This window comes from Plectropomus leopardus, chromosome 5 (genome assembly GCF_026936395.1).
Source record: "Plectropomus leopardus strain MGB_pleo_1.0 chromosome 5, ASM2693639v1, whole genome shotgun sequence".
Lineage (NCBI taxonomy): Eukaryota > Metazoa > Chordata > Actinopteri > Perciformes > Serranidae > Plectropomus > Plectropomus leopardus.
The window spans coordinates 25,426,038-25,441,106 of record NC_142180.1 but is presented as its reverse complement, the minus strand read 5'-3'; the positions used below and the strand labels follow the sequence as shown (position 1 = coordinate 25,441,106).

The window sequence follows — 15,069 nt, the reverse complement described above, 5'->3', positions numbered from 1 at the left end:
ATGGATGTGCTGGCAGTCAGCCCACTCATATTTGTTATGCCCCAATGCTTCCAGTCTAATATCTAATCACGTTTTGGACTACATCAAAAGATTTAGGCTGACGTGCAGAGACAATTAAGTTCCGTGAAAGACACCTCGGTTGCATTCCTCCCTATCTCCTGTCTGCCTTTTCCCTTGTTGCCCTACTTTTCTCTCTGTTTTTGACCTGATTTTTCTTTGCTCTCTCACTAATAGCCATCCTTAACAATTAAACATTGGCAGCATATGCGCTGTTCAATCACTAAAAGACATGGGAAAAGGAGGAGTTACAACATAATTCATGGTGAAATCCTCCTCATCATGTGTTTAATACTTTGGCAATATAAAAAAGCTCTAAACCTCTGATTGTTGTTGTCTTTTACTCTCCATTTGTCCACATAGTTGACTCTTTATTTAGCATTTCCTCCCCCTGGCTCCCCTCCATCCATCTGTCTCTCCCCCTTTCCTCTGCTATCTATCCCAAAGGGCTTCTTCTGAGAGTCTGTCCTTTTACAACTGATAAAAACTGAAAAGGTATCCTTCACATCAAAGCAGAACCTTCAACCCCCCTCCAATTTCACTTAATTAAAAGATGACTGCTGCAATTACAGTGAGTGGCTCTGGAGGCCTATCATCTCAGGGATGAGAGGGAAGGTCACATCTGCATGAGATGAAAGTCAACTCTCAACTTTTTAATGGCCAAAATGAATGTTTATTCAATAACTGCAAGTGAGTAGAGGAGGATGTTGTGAGTTTGGACAGAGCGGCCTCTAAACAGTTGAACGGAGAGATGATGATGGTGAAAATGATTGTGTGCTTGCATGCGTGCATTTGAGTAAAAGGTATGCCAAAGGTCATGCTGAGTAAGAGGCACAGCTGATGATCGCAGTTACATAAAATATAATTATAGAAAAAGACGATATTGTATCTTCTGATGTACTTATATTTAACTATAGACTATAGCGTGCATATTTTTTACAGTACTTATGCAGCACATTGATGTACTTTTTTCATTTTTTACCAATTTAAAGTTAAAAAAAGATTTTTAAAGCATTATTTGCTTTAAATCTTTGTTTTGTAAACTATCTGTGGAGCCATGACACCGCAGATTTTCAATTTTATCAGCTGAGAGTTTATTCCTCCTTTACTCCTTTATTTCACTTGTGTCTTGCATTATAGGATCACTTCCATCAATACCAAACTCAAAAATCCTAAATAAAAAATTACATTTTGGCAGCTCCATTACAAAGCAAACTGTAAGTTAAGTATTGAATGGTGCTTTATAATTATAACCAAAATTGGGAAATAAATTTGAATAACGGAATAACAGCGGCTCTGTCTCTGGCTCATCCAGTCTGCATGTTGAAGTATGTGAAGTTACTAAATCCCATCATTGTCCTTAATGACTGTGACCTCAAGCAAACAAGTGCTATTTATATATACATATATTTCTTTTTTCTATAACATAATTTTAAATATATAATTAAGAGAATTATACATAAAGTTTTCCACATTTTCACCCCTGTTTTTTGATAATATCCAATTATTCCCCCTATTTAATTTTAAGATCATTTCCCTGTCATCTTTTACCAATTTTTTGCAGTTTGCAGGGCATTTCTTGCTAAGTTGCTTAAAAAAATTCCTGTTTTTTTTAATTGATTTTTTTTTATATCAAACCAATTTTCTCAGGTTTCAGAGGTTTAAATATTAGTGAAAAGTGTCTAAATGCAGCACAGGAAAACTGATGTTGATCCAAGTGTTAAAGGGTTAAAAACTGAGTAGCAGGTGGCACCTTGTATGGTAGCCTCCGCCAGCGGTGTATGAATTGGTCAGAAGACTACAAAGGCTCTATATACGTGCAAAACCATTTACCATTTACTAAATTTACTCAAAACAGCTTTTCAAATACAGCACTTTTGCTGACTGATTTACTACTTTTAACAGCAGGTTATCACAATTTGGAGAGGAAGTATACATAAATGTTTCCAGACATGCAAATTTATGTGCCAGTTAACCACTAAATAGCCTAAACTCAGAAAATTCCAACACAAATTCAACTGTTAAAAGCCCACATCTGCCATGTCTACTGACACATTCATTCTGTGCTTGTCTCATGTGCTGTCCTGTCTGCTCCAGGAAGAGAAGGTGGCAGTGGCCAAAGCCAAAGATTTCCTGGAGAGCAACACCTACTCTGCTGATGACCCGTACACCACAGCACTGTCTGCGTATGCCTTGGCTCTGCTGCGCAGCCCTTACGCCCCGCTGGCCCTGCGCCGCCTCAACCACATGGCCATCACACAAGGTACTGTCACACTCATCACTGTGAGAAACACAGTCACTGGAGGGTCATTCAGTCAGAGTTAAGTAACCTGCACAACAGATGTGTTATCAAGTGACAAGCAAAGACCAGATGTTGAATAAAAATGTTCTTTAACAACAAGAATAATGCACCATAAGAGATAATCACAGTGCAAATACATTGAAATACAGAAATATATAGCCCTTGAATCTTTGCAAGAGCACAAAACCATAACAGGTTTACAATGAAAGCCTCCTGCCCTAAGGCCAAGGCTTAATATATAGCACAGAAACAACTGTGTAAGGAGGTGGTGTAGCGCTCAGCAGTAGCTCCGTCCACTCCTCCCTTTCCCCCTCCGTCTCTTATCTCACTGTTGGTTTCCTTTGGCTGTTTCCTGCTCTTCCTACTGACTGAAACTTTCTGCAAGTTTTGGCACATTTGACAGAGTTTAGTGGAACACAAAAATGTTCTTACTCGATCACAATAATTGTATTCCCCAAGTACGATGAAGGCACAGGGCTTGGTTGCATAGTTGCTGAAAGATTCAGACAATTAGGATATTGATGCAATGAGTCATATGATACAGGATGCCCTCCCTGTGCTCCCTCTGTCTTTATCTCACTTTGTTTGTCTTTGTAGATGGACTCACCCACTGGAGTCTGACTGGCAGCACTATGACAGATGAGGACACTTTCATGGGCTTCAGCGATGGCCTCTCTCAGTCAGGTACACTTATATAACTAATGATTTTAATATTAGCTACCTTTTGTGTGTAAGTTTAGGAGGAGATAGTCCAGGACTGTCAGTTAGCATCATTAGTAGCTGTATGTTCCTTTAGTCATCCCCTTGGCTAACCACAGATATAATATTGTGTGTTTCCCCAATAAAATAAAATACAGAATTCAAGTAATAACCTAATTCTCGTTTGTTCCTAGTGGTGTCAGCAGAGGTGGAGATGACAGCCTACGGTCTTCTCACCTACACTCTCTTAGGGGATGTGGCTTCTGCCTTGCCTGTGGTCAAATGGCTCTCCCAGCAGAGGAATGCCCTGGGTGGCTTCTCCTCCACACAGGTAGCCCTGTTTCTCTGGTTTCTCTTTTCTTTTGGTTCAGCCACTTTTAGCAGCATCTTTGAACAACCCCATAAGACCAAACAGTTTTTCTGTGTGCAGTTTCCCTCTGTTTGAAAAATATTATTAATAGGACTGTCAGCGTTAACGCATTAATCAAGATGCGATTAAGTGCCATAATTAAAGTCGAATTATTATTTTTTAATCATGTTAATTGCTGGACAACATTCCTGTCTTTAGGAGGCTGTACTGGGCTTAACGTTTAAAATTCTCCAAAGTTAGGCTAAATTTTGGCGATGGAAAAAACAGCATGGCCATTTCACAGGGGTCCCTGGACCTCTGGCTTCAAGTTACCTGAATGAAAATGTGCTCTGTGGGTACCCACAAGTCTCGCCTTTACTGACATACCCACTTTATGCTCATCCCATGCAGTTTTTTCAGTCAGTTGATTCCTAAACAAGACAATCTGCTAAGAAGTGCTTCACCTTGTTAATATGGACTACAAAACTGTTATGGTAATAGTAATGAAAATGAAGTGAAATGAAGTACTCTGGTTTTGGTAATGAGTAAATAATAACATTACAATATATAAAACACTGGATTACCAAATAAGTAATTTAACAAATAAGTAAAGAGATAAAGTGAGCAGTGCAGTATGTAAACAGTAAAATCCCTAAAATTGTATTAGAATCAAATAATTGAAAATTTAAACATTGTTTTGTTTAGTGGAGATCTATTGGGTCCTGGTGGCTATTGCTTAAATCACAAATTGTACCTTGCTTTTTCATATTGCCCGCCACCCATTACACCACCGCGGACATAAGGGGAGAGAAGTCGATCAAGAGACAGACCCACGCTCTCTCTCTCTCTCTCTCTATGCAGCACCGATCAAATATAAACCAAGATAATGTTGCACTGCCTTTCTCTCTTCTGAAATGCTTTCAGAAACATATTTTAATGTAATATGAGATCAAATTGAAAACGCATTATGTCACTTACAGTGCATTCTGGTTGTTGTAGGTTTTCTATCTCTTGAGCCAAACTGAATGCCACCGCCCATTTTCTGTTTTCTCTGGTTATGTAGCACCAATTTCAAAAGTATTTGCATCTTTCTACTGCACAGACAGCCCAGTTTTATTAAAAGGCTGTCTTTCTGGTAGGGAAATACCCATTTAACTGTCGTTAGTAACAATGATATCCCCAAAAATTAGGTATTTCTACTAATGATAAAATATATTATTTTGTAAGTCCCAAAATTCGACTGTAAAATAGATTTTCTTTCAACCCTTGTGCAGGACACGTGTGTAGCTCTGCAGGCTTTGTCGGAGTATGCCATCCTGTCCTATGTGGGAGGGGTCAACCTCACTATCTCTCTGGCCTCCACTAACCTCGACTTCCAGGAGACCTTTGAACTCAACAGGGACAACCAGAAACTCCTTCAGAGCGCCAAGGTAACCACATCCACAGAAACAGTGAATAATATAAATCTTTGAAGGCAAGTGTGCCCTTCAGTGTTTTTGTGTGAAGATTTGGCACGACAATCAATTTGCTCTGCTGTTGCCTTCTGATTGTTTGTCCAGGTTGACAGCACTTTGTCAACATTAATTGTCCCAAAAAACACAGCTAATGATTGCCAGCTCTTCAGAGGCAGCATTTTCCCCAAAAGAAACCCAGGAGCTTTAATTCAATGTTTTCCCTCTTTATTACAGTGATTGATGAGCACCAGAGCCACACTCTGGCATTAAACATTAATCTCTGTTTCTATGTCCGGCTGTTTAGTAGCCAGTACCTTTTCACGCTGCCAAACCAAACCAGGCTTAACTGGACTGGATTTCCCAGCAGCACCTTGTTGGTCTGTTGATTTTATAACTGTGTTTTATTGGTCTGTTTGCCCACGCATTGCAAACTTGACAGTGTGGGCACGCACCACCTTGGCCAGGGCACTGTGGGCCAGCACTGTCGCGTGCGTGTTTGTTTGTGTGTGTGTGTGTGTGTGTGTGTGTGTGTGTGTGTGTGTGTGTGTGTGTGTGCGCGCATGCGTGCATGCATGCAGGCAGGCATGCGTGCGTGCTTGTGTGTGTGTGTGTGTGTGTGTGTGTGTGTGTGTGTGTGTAAAAGTGCTCCATCAGAGAGCCAGAGCGGTTCAGGTGAGAGTGCAGCACGTTCTCTCTGCCAGGCATGTTCCTCTGCTGTGATTAGTGGTGTCAGCTTAATTGGGGGCAATTAAGGCCTGCTGGTTAGTAGCCAGGGAACCACTAGTGGCAGTGCAGCAGCCTACAGCATTCATTCACTTGATAAATGACTCATTCACCTCTCCCTGCCCCCTCTGACTCTTTGTTTCTCTTCTTTCTTCTGTCTTTCTTTTTTTTCAGATCCCCAGTATCCCTACAGGCCTTTTTGTCAGTGCGAAAGGAGAGGGCTGCTGTCTCATGCAGGTATTGTAGCACTCTCACACAAGCACATTTGCTGTCCTGAACACTGTCCAAAAGGGAACTGTAATGCAATGCTCACAGCAAGAATCTGACGGTACGGTCACTTGCAGTCGTCCCATATTGTGCACATTCCTGCCTTTAAATTGGAGTAATTTAGCCACTTGTTTTGGAATGTGTTGATCATTCCTGCTGATTCCTGTAGGCTCCTGGACAGGACGCTGTTTACTTCTTACCCTGTCACAGACAAACAAAAAACCCTTTCATAAACAGAATCATTCAGTCGGTCTTCCTTTTTTTGGATTATATTCTGCCCTCTCTTCTTATTAATCACAGAATTTCAGTAGTTGATTGCGATTAATTAAATTTTCTAATCACATGTTTTCAATTCCATTATTTTGCCAGGGTACCCACGGTCATGAAATTTCTGGAAAAGACATGATATTAGAAAAACTATTTTACAGGCCCGGAAATGGTTTGGATTTCATAGAATGTTTTGGAAAAGTTTTGATTATCTATTTTTTTGGCTGTTGCTTAAAACATGTTCTTGAAAAACTCAAAACATATATGTGCAAAATACATTCCTTGTATTACTAATTACAAATAAAGTGCTGCACTGCATGATCAAACAATAATCAGACATGTCCATGAAACCTTTGTTTAACAAGAATTAAATGCATACAGACTTCTCAAAATTATAATCCCAACATCCCAACGTTAAGTTGCACTGACATCTTTAGGACCGTCTGGTCTGCTCTGTTGGCACATACAGCTCATTGGTGGTGGTAAAGTTAGTAAGTGCTAACAGTTCAATAATATATGGCATTATCACTATATAAGCTGACCTTTTTTATACTACTTCAATAAAGTTATGGAAATGGGATGACCTATTATGGAAAAGTTATGGAAACATTTTAAATTGAGTAAGTAAATATGTGTGGATACCTTTTTCTGCATAAAAGTCCATATTGACAAGGTGAAGCAATTCTTTATCAGATTATCTTGATTAAGAATAATAATAATATGACTGCAAAAAAGTGCATGGGACTAGCCTAAATTGTGCATATCTTTAAAGGATAGACTCATGGGAACCATTAGAACCCATTTTCATTCAGATATCTTGAGGTCAAAGGTCAGGGGACCCCTGTAAAATGACCATGCCGTTTTTCCATTGCCAAAATTTTGCCTAACTTTGGAGCGTTATTTAGCCTCCTTCCTGAGAAGCAAGCATGACATTGTTGGTACCACTGAATTAGGTCTTCTAGTTTCACATGATACCAGTATCACTGCTGCAGCTTTAAAACTCAGCCTGTTACTGCCTCTTAAAGACAGGAATGTCAACAATGATTAATGTGGTTAAAAAAAAAATCGTTATGTACAGATCTTAATCTCAACATGTTAACACTGACAGCCCAAGTTTAAATGCTTACAAACAGGACATTCATGAAAAAGCATGAGCGATCAAATTGTTTATAATACCGTTTTTGGAAACGTGTGTGTGAGACATGACTTGGTTTGACTGAGGCAGAGCCAGCTTCAGCAGCGGATGTTGTGCTCTGCTGTGCTGCGTATTGCCCAAAATGTCCTTCAACTCGTTCTCCTCAGCAGGTTTTCTCACACACACAAACACACAATTTCTTCCTTCACACCTCTCTCCCTCTCTACTCGCCCTCCATCCACACCTCTCCGTGCGTCAACACACACCTCTGACAAACCCCTCAGGCCAGCAGCACCTGGGCTCTAATGAAATACAAGAGCGGGGCAATCAAAGGGACCTGCCTGTGTGTGTGTTTGTAGACGTACTGTATGTGATGAGTTTATGTCCTGTGCCTCAGGATTGTTTTTTAGTAGCTTTGCAAAGGTCTCAAATCAGACTGGATGATTTATTCAGAATGTGTACAGATGTGGGAATAATAATCTTCTGTGAAATTAATAAGAGCGTCAGAGCAGTGAGTTGTCCTCAGGCTGAAATAGTAGTCTACTGAAAGCATGTCTTGTGTCCAGTGAATATGATTTGTGGTTTATGCTTTCAAGTGCTGCCTGAGTCTTTTTTTTCTCAACTTTTTAGTCTTTTCAAGACCGGAGGTCTTAAATATTTGAACCCTCGAGTCGCTAGTTTCCAAGTGATGATGCCAGAACGTATTAATTTTGTTTCTTTATACAGAAAAAAACATTTTTTTAATTTTTTTTTTTTTTTTTTTTTTTTAACAAATAGCTGTCTTGATCACATACCAGCTATTTGGCAGACAAATGAAAACCAGCTCTGATAGCAGACATTATGACAATATATCAGCTGATGTGACGTACAGTATGTCTCTAGCTCAGGACTGCACAAGGCCTCTGCTTGCTATTGGTCATATCACAGACATTTCACCAAAAGTTAAAAACATCAACCTGCTGGTGATGCTAAAGGAAAAGTCTGTGAATCAGCAAAGTCGATATGCTTCATCCTCTGTGGCCCATGACTTCCTGTTCAAAATTTCAATTTCAGTGGCAGTCGGACAAGAAAAAGTTGCTGTGCCATCCCTGTAGCCCAGCGGCTAGCATGGCTAAAGTAACAAAAAAAATGAGGGCTGGCACTATATCAGATTTTCACTACACAATTACGTTGGCCAAAAATATTCACAATAACTATTTTATACTGATATGCTTAGAAATAATAATAATAATCTTGTATTTTGTTTAAACTGCATAATGTCTCTTTTTTGGTAAATAAATTAGACTCAAAAGATTAGTGTAGGGAGGTGGAGAGGCAGAAAAAGCCAGAATGAAAAGAAATAAAAATTATTTAAGAGGTGCTGGATTATTTACATGATATTATCATATGTATGTTACTAACATAAAATAAATATTACATTTTTTAAATATCACTGTTATCATAGATACCAGTATATTATGACACCCCTATTTATTATACAGGGATTTCAGTGATGAGGTGCATGTTCACACTGGTTCTTAATTTGTTTAAAATTTGTTGCCGATGTGGCTGATCCTGTTAAAATCCTCCATGGTTATGCAAAGGAAAAAGGTTGTTCAGATTCAGGTAGAGTGAAATGCAAATTGACGGTGAGGCTGTCTTTGACACAACAACGTCGGGTCCCGTAAATCCTCCAGTGCCATTAAGCATAATGTGTGAGCATCATCGACTGTTGCAAGAGTGAACTACACAGAGCACGTTTGATGAAAACAACCAAGACAAAACCATGATAACAAAACCTGGCCATCTTTTTTTTTTTTTTGACTTTCCATCCAGTCGGGCTGCTCTGTCTGAGCGTTAAAACTCTCAATTTTCATGGAAATCCTTCTCAAATGCTTCACTCTCTCTGTTCTCTCTGTGTCTGTAGATTGATGTGTCTTACAATCTACCTGACCCAGTATCAAAGCCGGCCTTCCAACTCAAGGTGGACCTGAAAGAGCCTTTTCAGGAGCGACACCCACAGCCCCCTTCCTCCTCCTCCTCCTCTTCCTCCTCATCTTCCTCGTCTTCTCGTTACCCCTCCTCACGCTCTCGGAGCCGTGCTGACAACCGCTCTGAGCTTAACCGGAAGCGAAGGGCACCCATTGATGACGACGACCCAGCAGCCCACCAGGACAAAATGGACTTCCACATCTCCTTAGAAGTCTGTGCCAGGTAGAACACACACACACACACACACACACACACACAAAATAAATACAAGCAAATGTGCACAGCTCTGTGTCTAACAACCTGCCACATTCATCCTGATATCAAATCTGTACAGGTGGCTCCATTCAGGATCGTCCAACATGGCCGTCATAGAAGTTCCCATGATTTCTGGTTTCAGAGCAGATGTTGAAAGTCTGGAGAGGGTACGTAATCACATTAATACACATGCACACACTTTTTTAGATGCATATCAACCCATACATACACAGACCCTTGTACACCCATTGGCTAATGTTTTTTTGATGGAAATGCAGCTAAATCCTTCAGTATAGTACCTTTTGAACCAAAAGTAACACTTAAAGAGCAGGTACCTAGACCCTACATCTGTGTAGCGTTTCCACCGCAGACAGTACTGCTACATGTGGGCGGGATTGTTGTCACTTGCTGCTCCATCCAGCAGTACTTGCTGTATTTCCTTGTTCACCGGTGATACAGAGTGAAGTCTGCACCCCATTTATCGTCCAGAGAACAAGGCTGCTGGATAGAGAGTCTCTTTCAATGGGATATTTATATGAAGCAGGTTTGTGCATTGACTAAAGAGCAGGGGTTAAGTGTTGTCGAGGGGCACAGGAAGGACACTCACAATTATTAGTATTTAATGAGACTGATAACTGTCATCTGGAACTGATATGAATTTACAATAAAAAAGAAACTCTTTCTGCCAATATTTAGAATTTGGAATATAATGAACTCCAATACAAAACTTTAAATGCCTTTGGCAAATGTTTAATCAAAACCGAGACTTTTAACATCATATTCAGCAAATTCCCAGCAAGTGAAAATTTGATTAAAAATGAATAAATAAAAATAGCTCCTTGTGGTTTTACAATCTAAAAGTTTCTCCCATGCTGTCACTTTCTTGGCACTTTTTAATTAATAAATTTTATCAGCGATCATTAAAATAAAACACCAATACAGATAATCGGCAGAAGGCCAAATATTGACCCAGATATTTGGCCATGTTGATAATCTGTCAACTCCTAATCATTTTTAAATGCTTGAAGTATTAAAGGTGTATATCATTCAAGAGAGACAATAAAAACAGATGGAGTGGTCAAAGTTTTCATATTGAAATTTAAGGTGTGTTGATGGATTCACGTCATCGACTCATACATTAAATAACATTACAAGTAAATGTTCCACCTTAAAAGTTGCTGGCAGTCAGCTGGCAGTGAATCAAATTATTTTTTAAGTCTACAGCTGCTGCTAGAGTCTGAAAAACATCCTTTCATTTAATAGTTATAGTTTACTTATGTTTGAAAAATGTATCATGGTATGAACTGTTGTTAAAACAGCCGCAGTTCAGCCCTGAGCACAGAGGGTTGATTGTCTACTGACCAATCATCGGACCGCAGGGTTTCTCGCTCCACCTTTTAGGACCACATCTGTGCCAGGTACCCCAAGCAGAGGGGTGACAAAAAAGGGGGAGTGTCTAAGAGTACTATCCTCAACTTTTCACAAAGGAAACACAAAAAAAATTAGTACCAAACTGAACTGAACCAATCTGATCGCTGTTGGAAACGCCCCAGTAGTGGTTCACAGATTGCCTGAGTCGTCAGGTAAGTGCCCAAACTGAGAGGCAGGTGGAAAGAGAGACAGATTTGTCCACATCTGGAGGCCATTTGACAAAAACACAATGTGTCATGGAATTCATCAGACTCCTCCTGTTTCCTTTGCAGACTCCTTTGTGAACCCAAGACTCACGTGTTCACATTCACACCCACGCTGGATGCAAACACACAAAATACATGTTTTTTTCCTGTGGTGGGGTGGAGGGTGTAAATATTTGTCAGAGCAGTTATCTTCCTCGTTGTAAGAAGTTGGGCAGAAGAGCTCCTGAAGACAAATGGGACAGGCCCTGTGAGCGCTGTCTGTTACACACATGTGTCTCCGTGTGCGTGTCATAGGCAAGGGAAAGATCATTAAGGTGAGGGTCCTTTTTATGGTGTATTTTTTAGGAAAGACCAGCCAGCTAAGACCCTGTGGAGTTACAGTGTCTTAGGGTCAGAGGCCACTGGGCCTCACTGGGCATACAAGGCCAAACACACACACACACACGCACGCACACACGCACGCACGCACGCACGCACGCACACAGACACACACACACACACACACACACACACACACACACACACACACACCTCTATGGGCCTTGTGAGAGACAGACTAAAAGATGCCTTGTCTAGTTTATAAAGGACACAGAGAAAAGACAGATATAATGTAATAAACAGACTGGCTTAAAGGAGTAAGAGACATGGGATGGATGGGTGATTTGAGGAATGGTTCTGCTGATGGAGAGTGAGAAAAGCAAGGATAAATTTAAGGGCTGGATCCAGGTCAGCTCCCCAGCCACCCATCAGAAGTCTGTCCCTCATTACTAGACAGTTACAGGGCCTTAGTCTGCAGGCTTCCACCTCTAAAAGAGCTACCTCTCTGGCTACCTGGGGAGATGTTAAACACACACACACACACACACACACATACACACACACACACACACACACACACACACACACACACACACACACACACAGATACTCCGGTGAGTGTGTCAGTTGAGGCTGACCTGAGTTGTAGTGGCTAACAAGCTCAGTTTACACCCCTGCTGGCCTCCCTTGGAGTTTTACTGCTGCCTGCCCGACTGCCACTTACATTCCTCAATTTATGGTGGCAAGCTTGGCTTCTGCAGTCATGTCTAGTTGCTTTCATGGATGCTGTAGTCATGAATGATTAGTCCGGTGACTGACTGGGAGCTGCCACAGCCATGGCCTCTTATCACCCAATATAATGAGCTTTGTTTAACGACCCAGAACACACTGTGAGTACAACATGAGCGCAATGGGAGTTCATTGGTAATGTTACGTTCCTATATAGACAAACAATGCTTTATAAACAGAGAGACCGGTTGTGTAGTGTGTGTGTTTGTGTGTGTAGTGTGTGTGTGTGTCTGTGTGTGTGTTTGTCTGTGTCTCTGTGTCTCTGTGGCGCCAGCTCGGGCTGAGCACCTCATAAACCCCTGCTGTCCAAAGGCTGCCACCTTTGACAGAATGAAAAATCCCCTCGTGGGGGGAATTAACTCTGCTGGCTCTCCATTCACACACTCAAATTTGCAGCAAACAGCTTCTCCATTACTCATTCATACACTCATATTTACTATATATGGTCATGCATGTCTGACTCAACTATACATTTTAACAGGTTTAACAAGGTTCACAAAATACTGGAAACTCTCTTTGTATAAAACACTGATGTTCATGATTGGTGACCTGTATGTTTTCCAACCGCGCTGTTGTGCGATATTTGAGTGAGTATGGTTTGCATTGTAGTTGTTGCCCACTGAACAAATGCTGACCATGTGGGCTCTGACATATGGAGGGTAAGGGCCCTGTACCTAAGGTGCAAATTACAATTCACTTTTCTTATTCAAAATCACTCAGTTCAATTTAAAGAATTGCAGTCACTGACTTTTAGGTTTGTTTATTGTTTGTCTGAGCTAAATGCTGATATGTTCAAATGTACTTAAGTCTTTACAGTAAGTGAATAAAACATAATTTATAATGTTGCGTTGATCAGCACTATGTTGGACTGCCTTCAGATCAATAACATCAGTAAGTTCAGTCTGTTGACACTTCAAGCTGTTAGCGTTTATCTCATTGCAAAACCTATGAGCACTGTGGCTCAGGAGGAAGAGCGGGTCATTCACCAATTATCGGAAGATCTACGGTTCAATCATCAGCTCCTTCAGTCCACATGTCGAAGTATCCTTGAGTCAGATACTGAACCCCAAATTGCTTGTGTGCACGTCAGCTACAGATGTGTGTGAAAGTGTGTATTTAAATTGATGACAGTGACTCGTGTAAAAGCGCTTTGAGTGGTCGAAAGACATGAGATAGAAAATCAAGTCCATTTACCAAGTCCATTTCATAGCTTCCAAGTCACGTATATACGGCCTTTTCAAATGCTTGTAGAAACATGCGGACATTCAACTCACTACAGGGTTTTTGTTACTTTTCGTTGCATAAACGTAACATTTTAATTTCAACCTCAGAGAATTGTAAACCCTGGTTAGAATGAGTCGGAGCTGTCCAGTCCACTGTGGTGCTGATTACTATTTGTGTCCATTCCCATATCCATGACAGCTAGTTGTCCATTAACATGAGAGTCAAATGTCCATCTGACAAGACTAAAAGCCATGAGTTCTTTGAGAGGGATCACATATATATTTAAAAAATATTTCTTACTATTGTGCTCTACTAAGGACATGAAAAGACATCCACACACACCATGCAAAATCTCTGAATCAAATCCAGGAATAAACCAATTCAAAATCTGCTTCTGTGTCTGCACTGACTTGCTTTAGTCCAGCTGCAGTGTGTGTTTTTCAACGTACTGACCCTGATTTTCTTGCGTCTTTCTCAACAGCTGTTGATGGATAAACGTGTGGGTCTGAAGAGATATGAGCTGAATGGAAGGAAAGTGTTGTTCTACTTCGATGAGGTGAGTTTAATCCAAATACTACCTTGTGTGAATCAGGACTCATACCGAACATCTGTATGTGTGGAGATGGTGTATGAGAGGGTTACTCACCAGTGTTTGCACGGGGTTGGGGAGAACTGTAAAAGTGCAAGGTTCCTGTGGATCCTTAAAATGCCTCAAGAGGGCATTAAAATCAATCTAAAAATAAAGCCTTAATTGGTATTAAATTGACTTAAACTTGTCTTTTAAAAGTCTTAAAAATGCTCAGACATGGGAAGTAGGATTTTATTTAAAAAAAAAAAATATTTCTAACATTGCACTGTAAAATCTCAAAACTACTGATAACACCTATTGTTTTGTTAAAAAAAAAAAATCCTCTTCTTAAACTCGTGATGATGGGAATCCAAGCAGTGGAATCTCACATGCAGATTGAGAAACACAAGATCACCCAGAAAACCAGCCAGAAATGCAAGATATTTCCTGCTTCCAGACAGATAGTTTCATAATAATATAGTATTTTCATTGTCTTCCATGTGTTCTAAAAGGGCTTTTTTTAACATTTCACTTAGATAATCTAACTTTTGTAATGGAAAAAATGTTTTATATAACAATAGACATTTGGGCAAAATAAGATTGTCCTTCTTCAATTTTGGTTATTAGAAAATTTGTCTTAAACTACATTCCACGTGGCCTTAAAAAGTCTTAAAAAGTCTTAAATCTGCCTTGCCTTAAGATGCAGGAACCCTGAAAGTGTAATAGTGTGCATATTTGCATTGGTCTTTATCTGTGTGTTTTTCTGAATGTTTTTGTGAGTATTTTTCTGTGTTTGTCACCCCTTCTTAGATCCCCAGCCAGTGCATGACATGTGTGGCCTTTCAAGCCATCCGGGAATACATTGTAGGCAAGACAGCACCTGTTCCGGTCAAGATCTATGACTACTACGAACCAGGTGTGCCTCTGATGAATATTTTAAGTGCTGCTCTTTAAAGAGTCACAGAGCAGGAAAACTGTCTAACTCACCATGATTTATGAAGTGGCTTCTTTTTTTGTGGAAATTGGATTTTTCTTTTCAAGTTTATGACCTAGT

At 40.3% G+C, this 15,069-nt stretch overlaps 1 protein-coding gene across 2 annotated transcripts in view; it reads left to right on the top strand.

Annotated features, from left to right (window-relative positions):
- Positions 1-15,069, top strand: part of cpamd8 (C3 and PZP like alpha-2-macroglobulin domain containing 8) — a 59,754-nt gene that overhangs the window by 35,240 nt on the left and 9,445 nt on the right. For both annotated transcript variants that reach the window (XM_042483645.2, XM_042483644.2), the window contains exons 31-39: positions 2,155-2,320; positions 2,957-3,043; positions 3,253-3,389; positions 4,682-4,837; positions 5,759-5,821; positions 9,160-9,446; positions 9,559-9,646; positions 13,929-14,003; positions 14,826-14,931. In XM_042483645.2, coding sequence (XP_042339579.1) covers positions 2,155-2,320; positions 2,957-3,043; positions 3,253-3,389; positions 4,682-4,837; positions 5,759-5,821; positions 9,160-9,446; positions 9,559-9,646; positions 13,929-14,003; positions 14,826-14,931 — 1,165 coding nt within the window. The remainder of the gene's footprint in view (positions 1-2,154; positions 2,321-2,956; positions 3,044-3,252; positions 3,390-4,681; positions 4,838-5,758; positions 5,822-9,159; positions 9,447-9,558; positions 9,647-13,928; positions 14,004-14,825; positions 14,932-15,069) is intronic.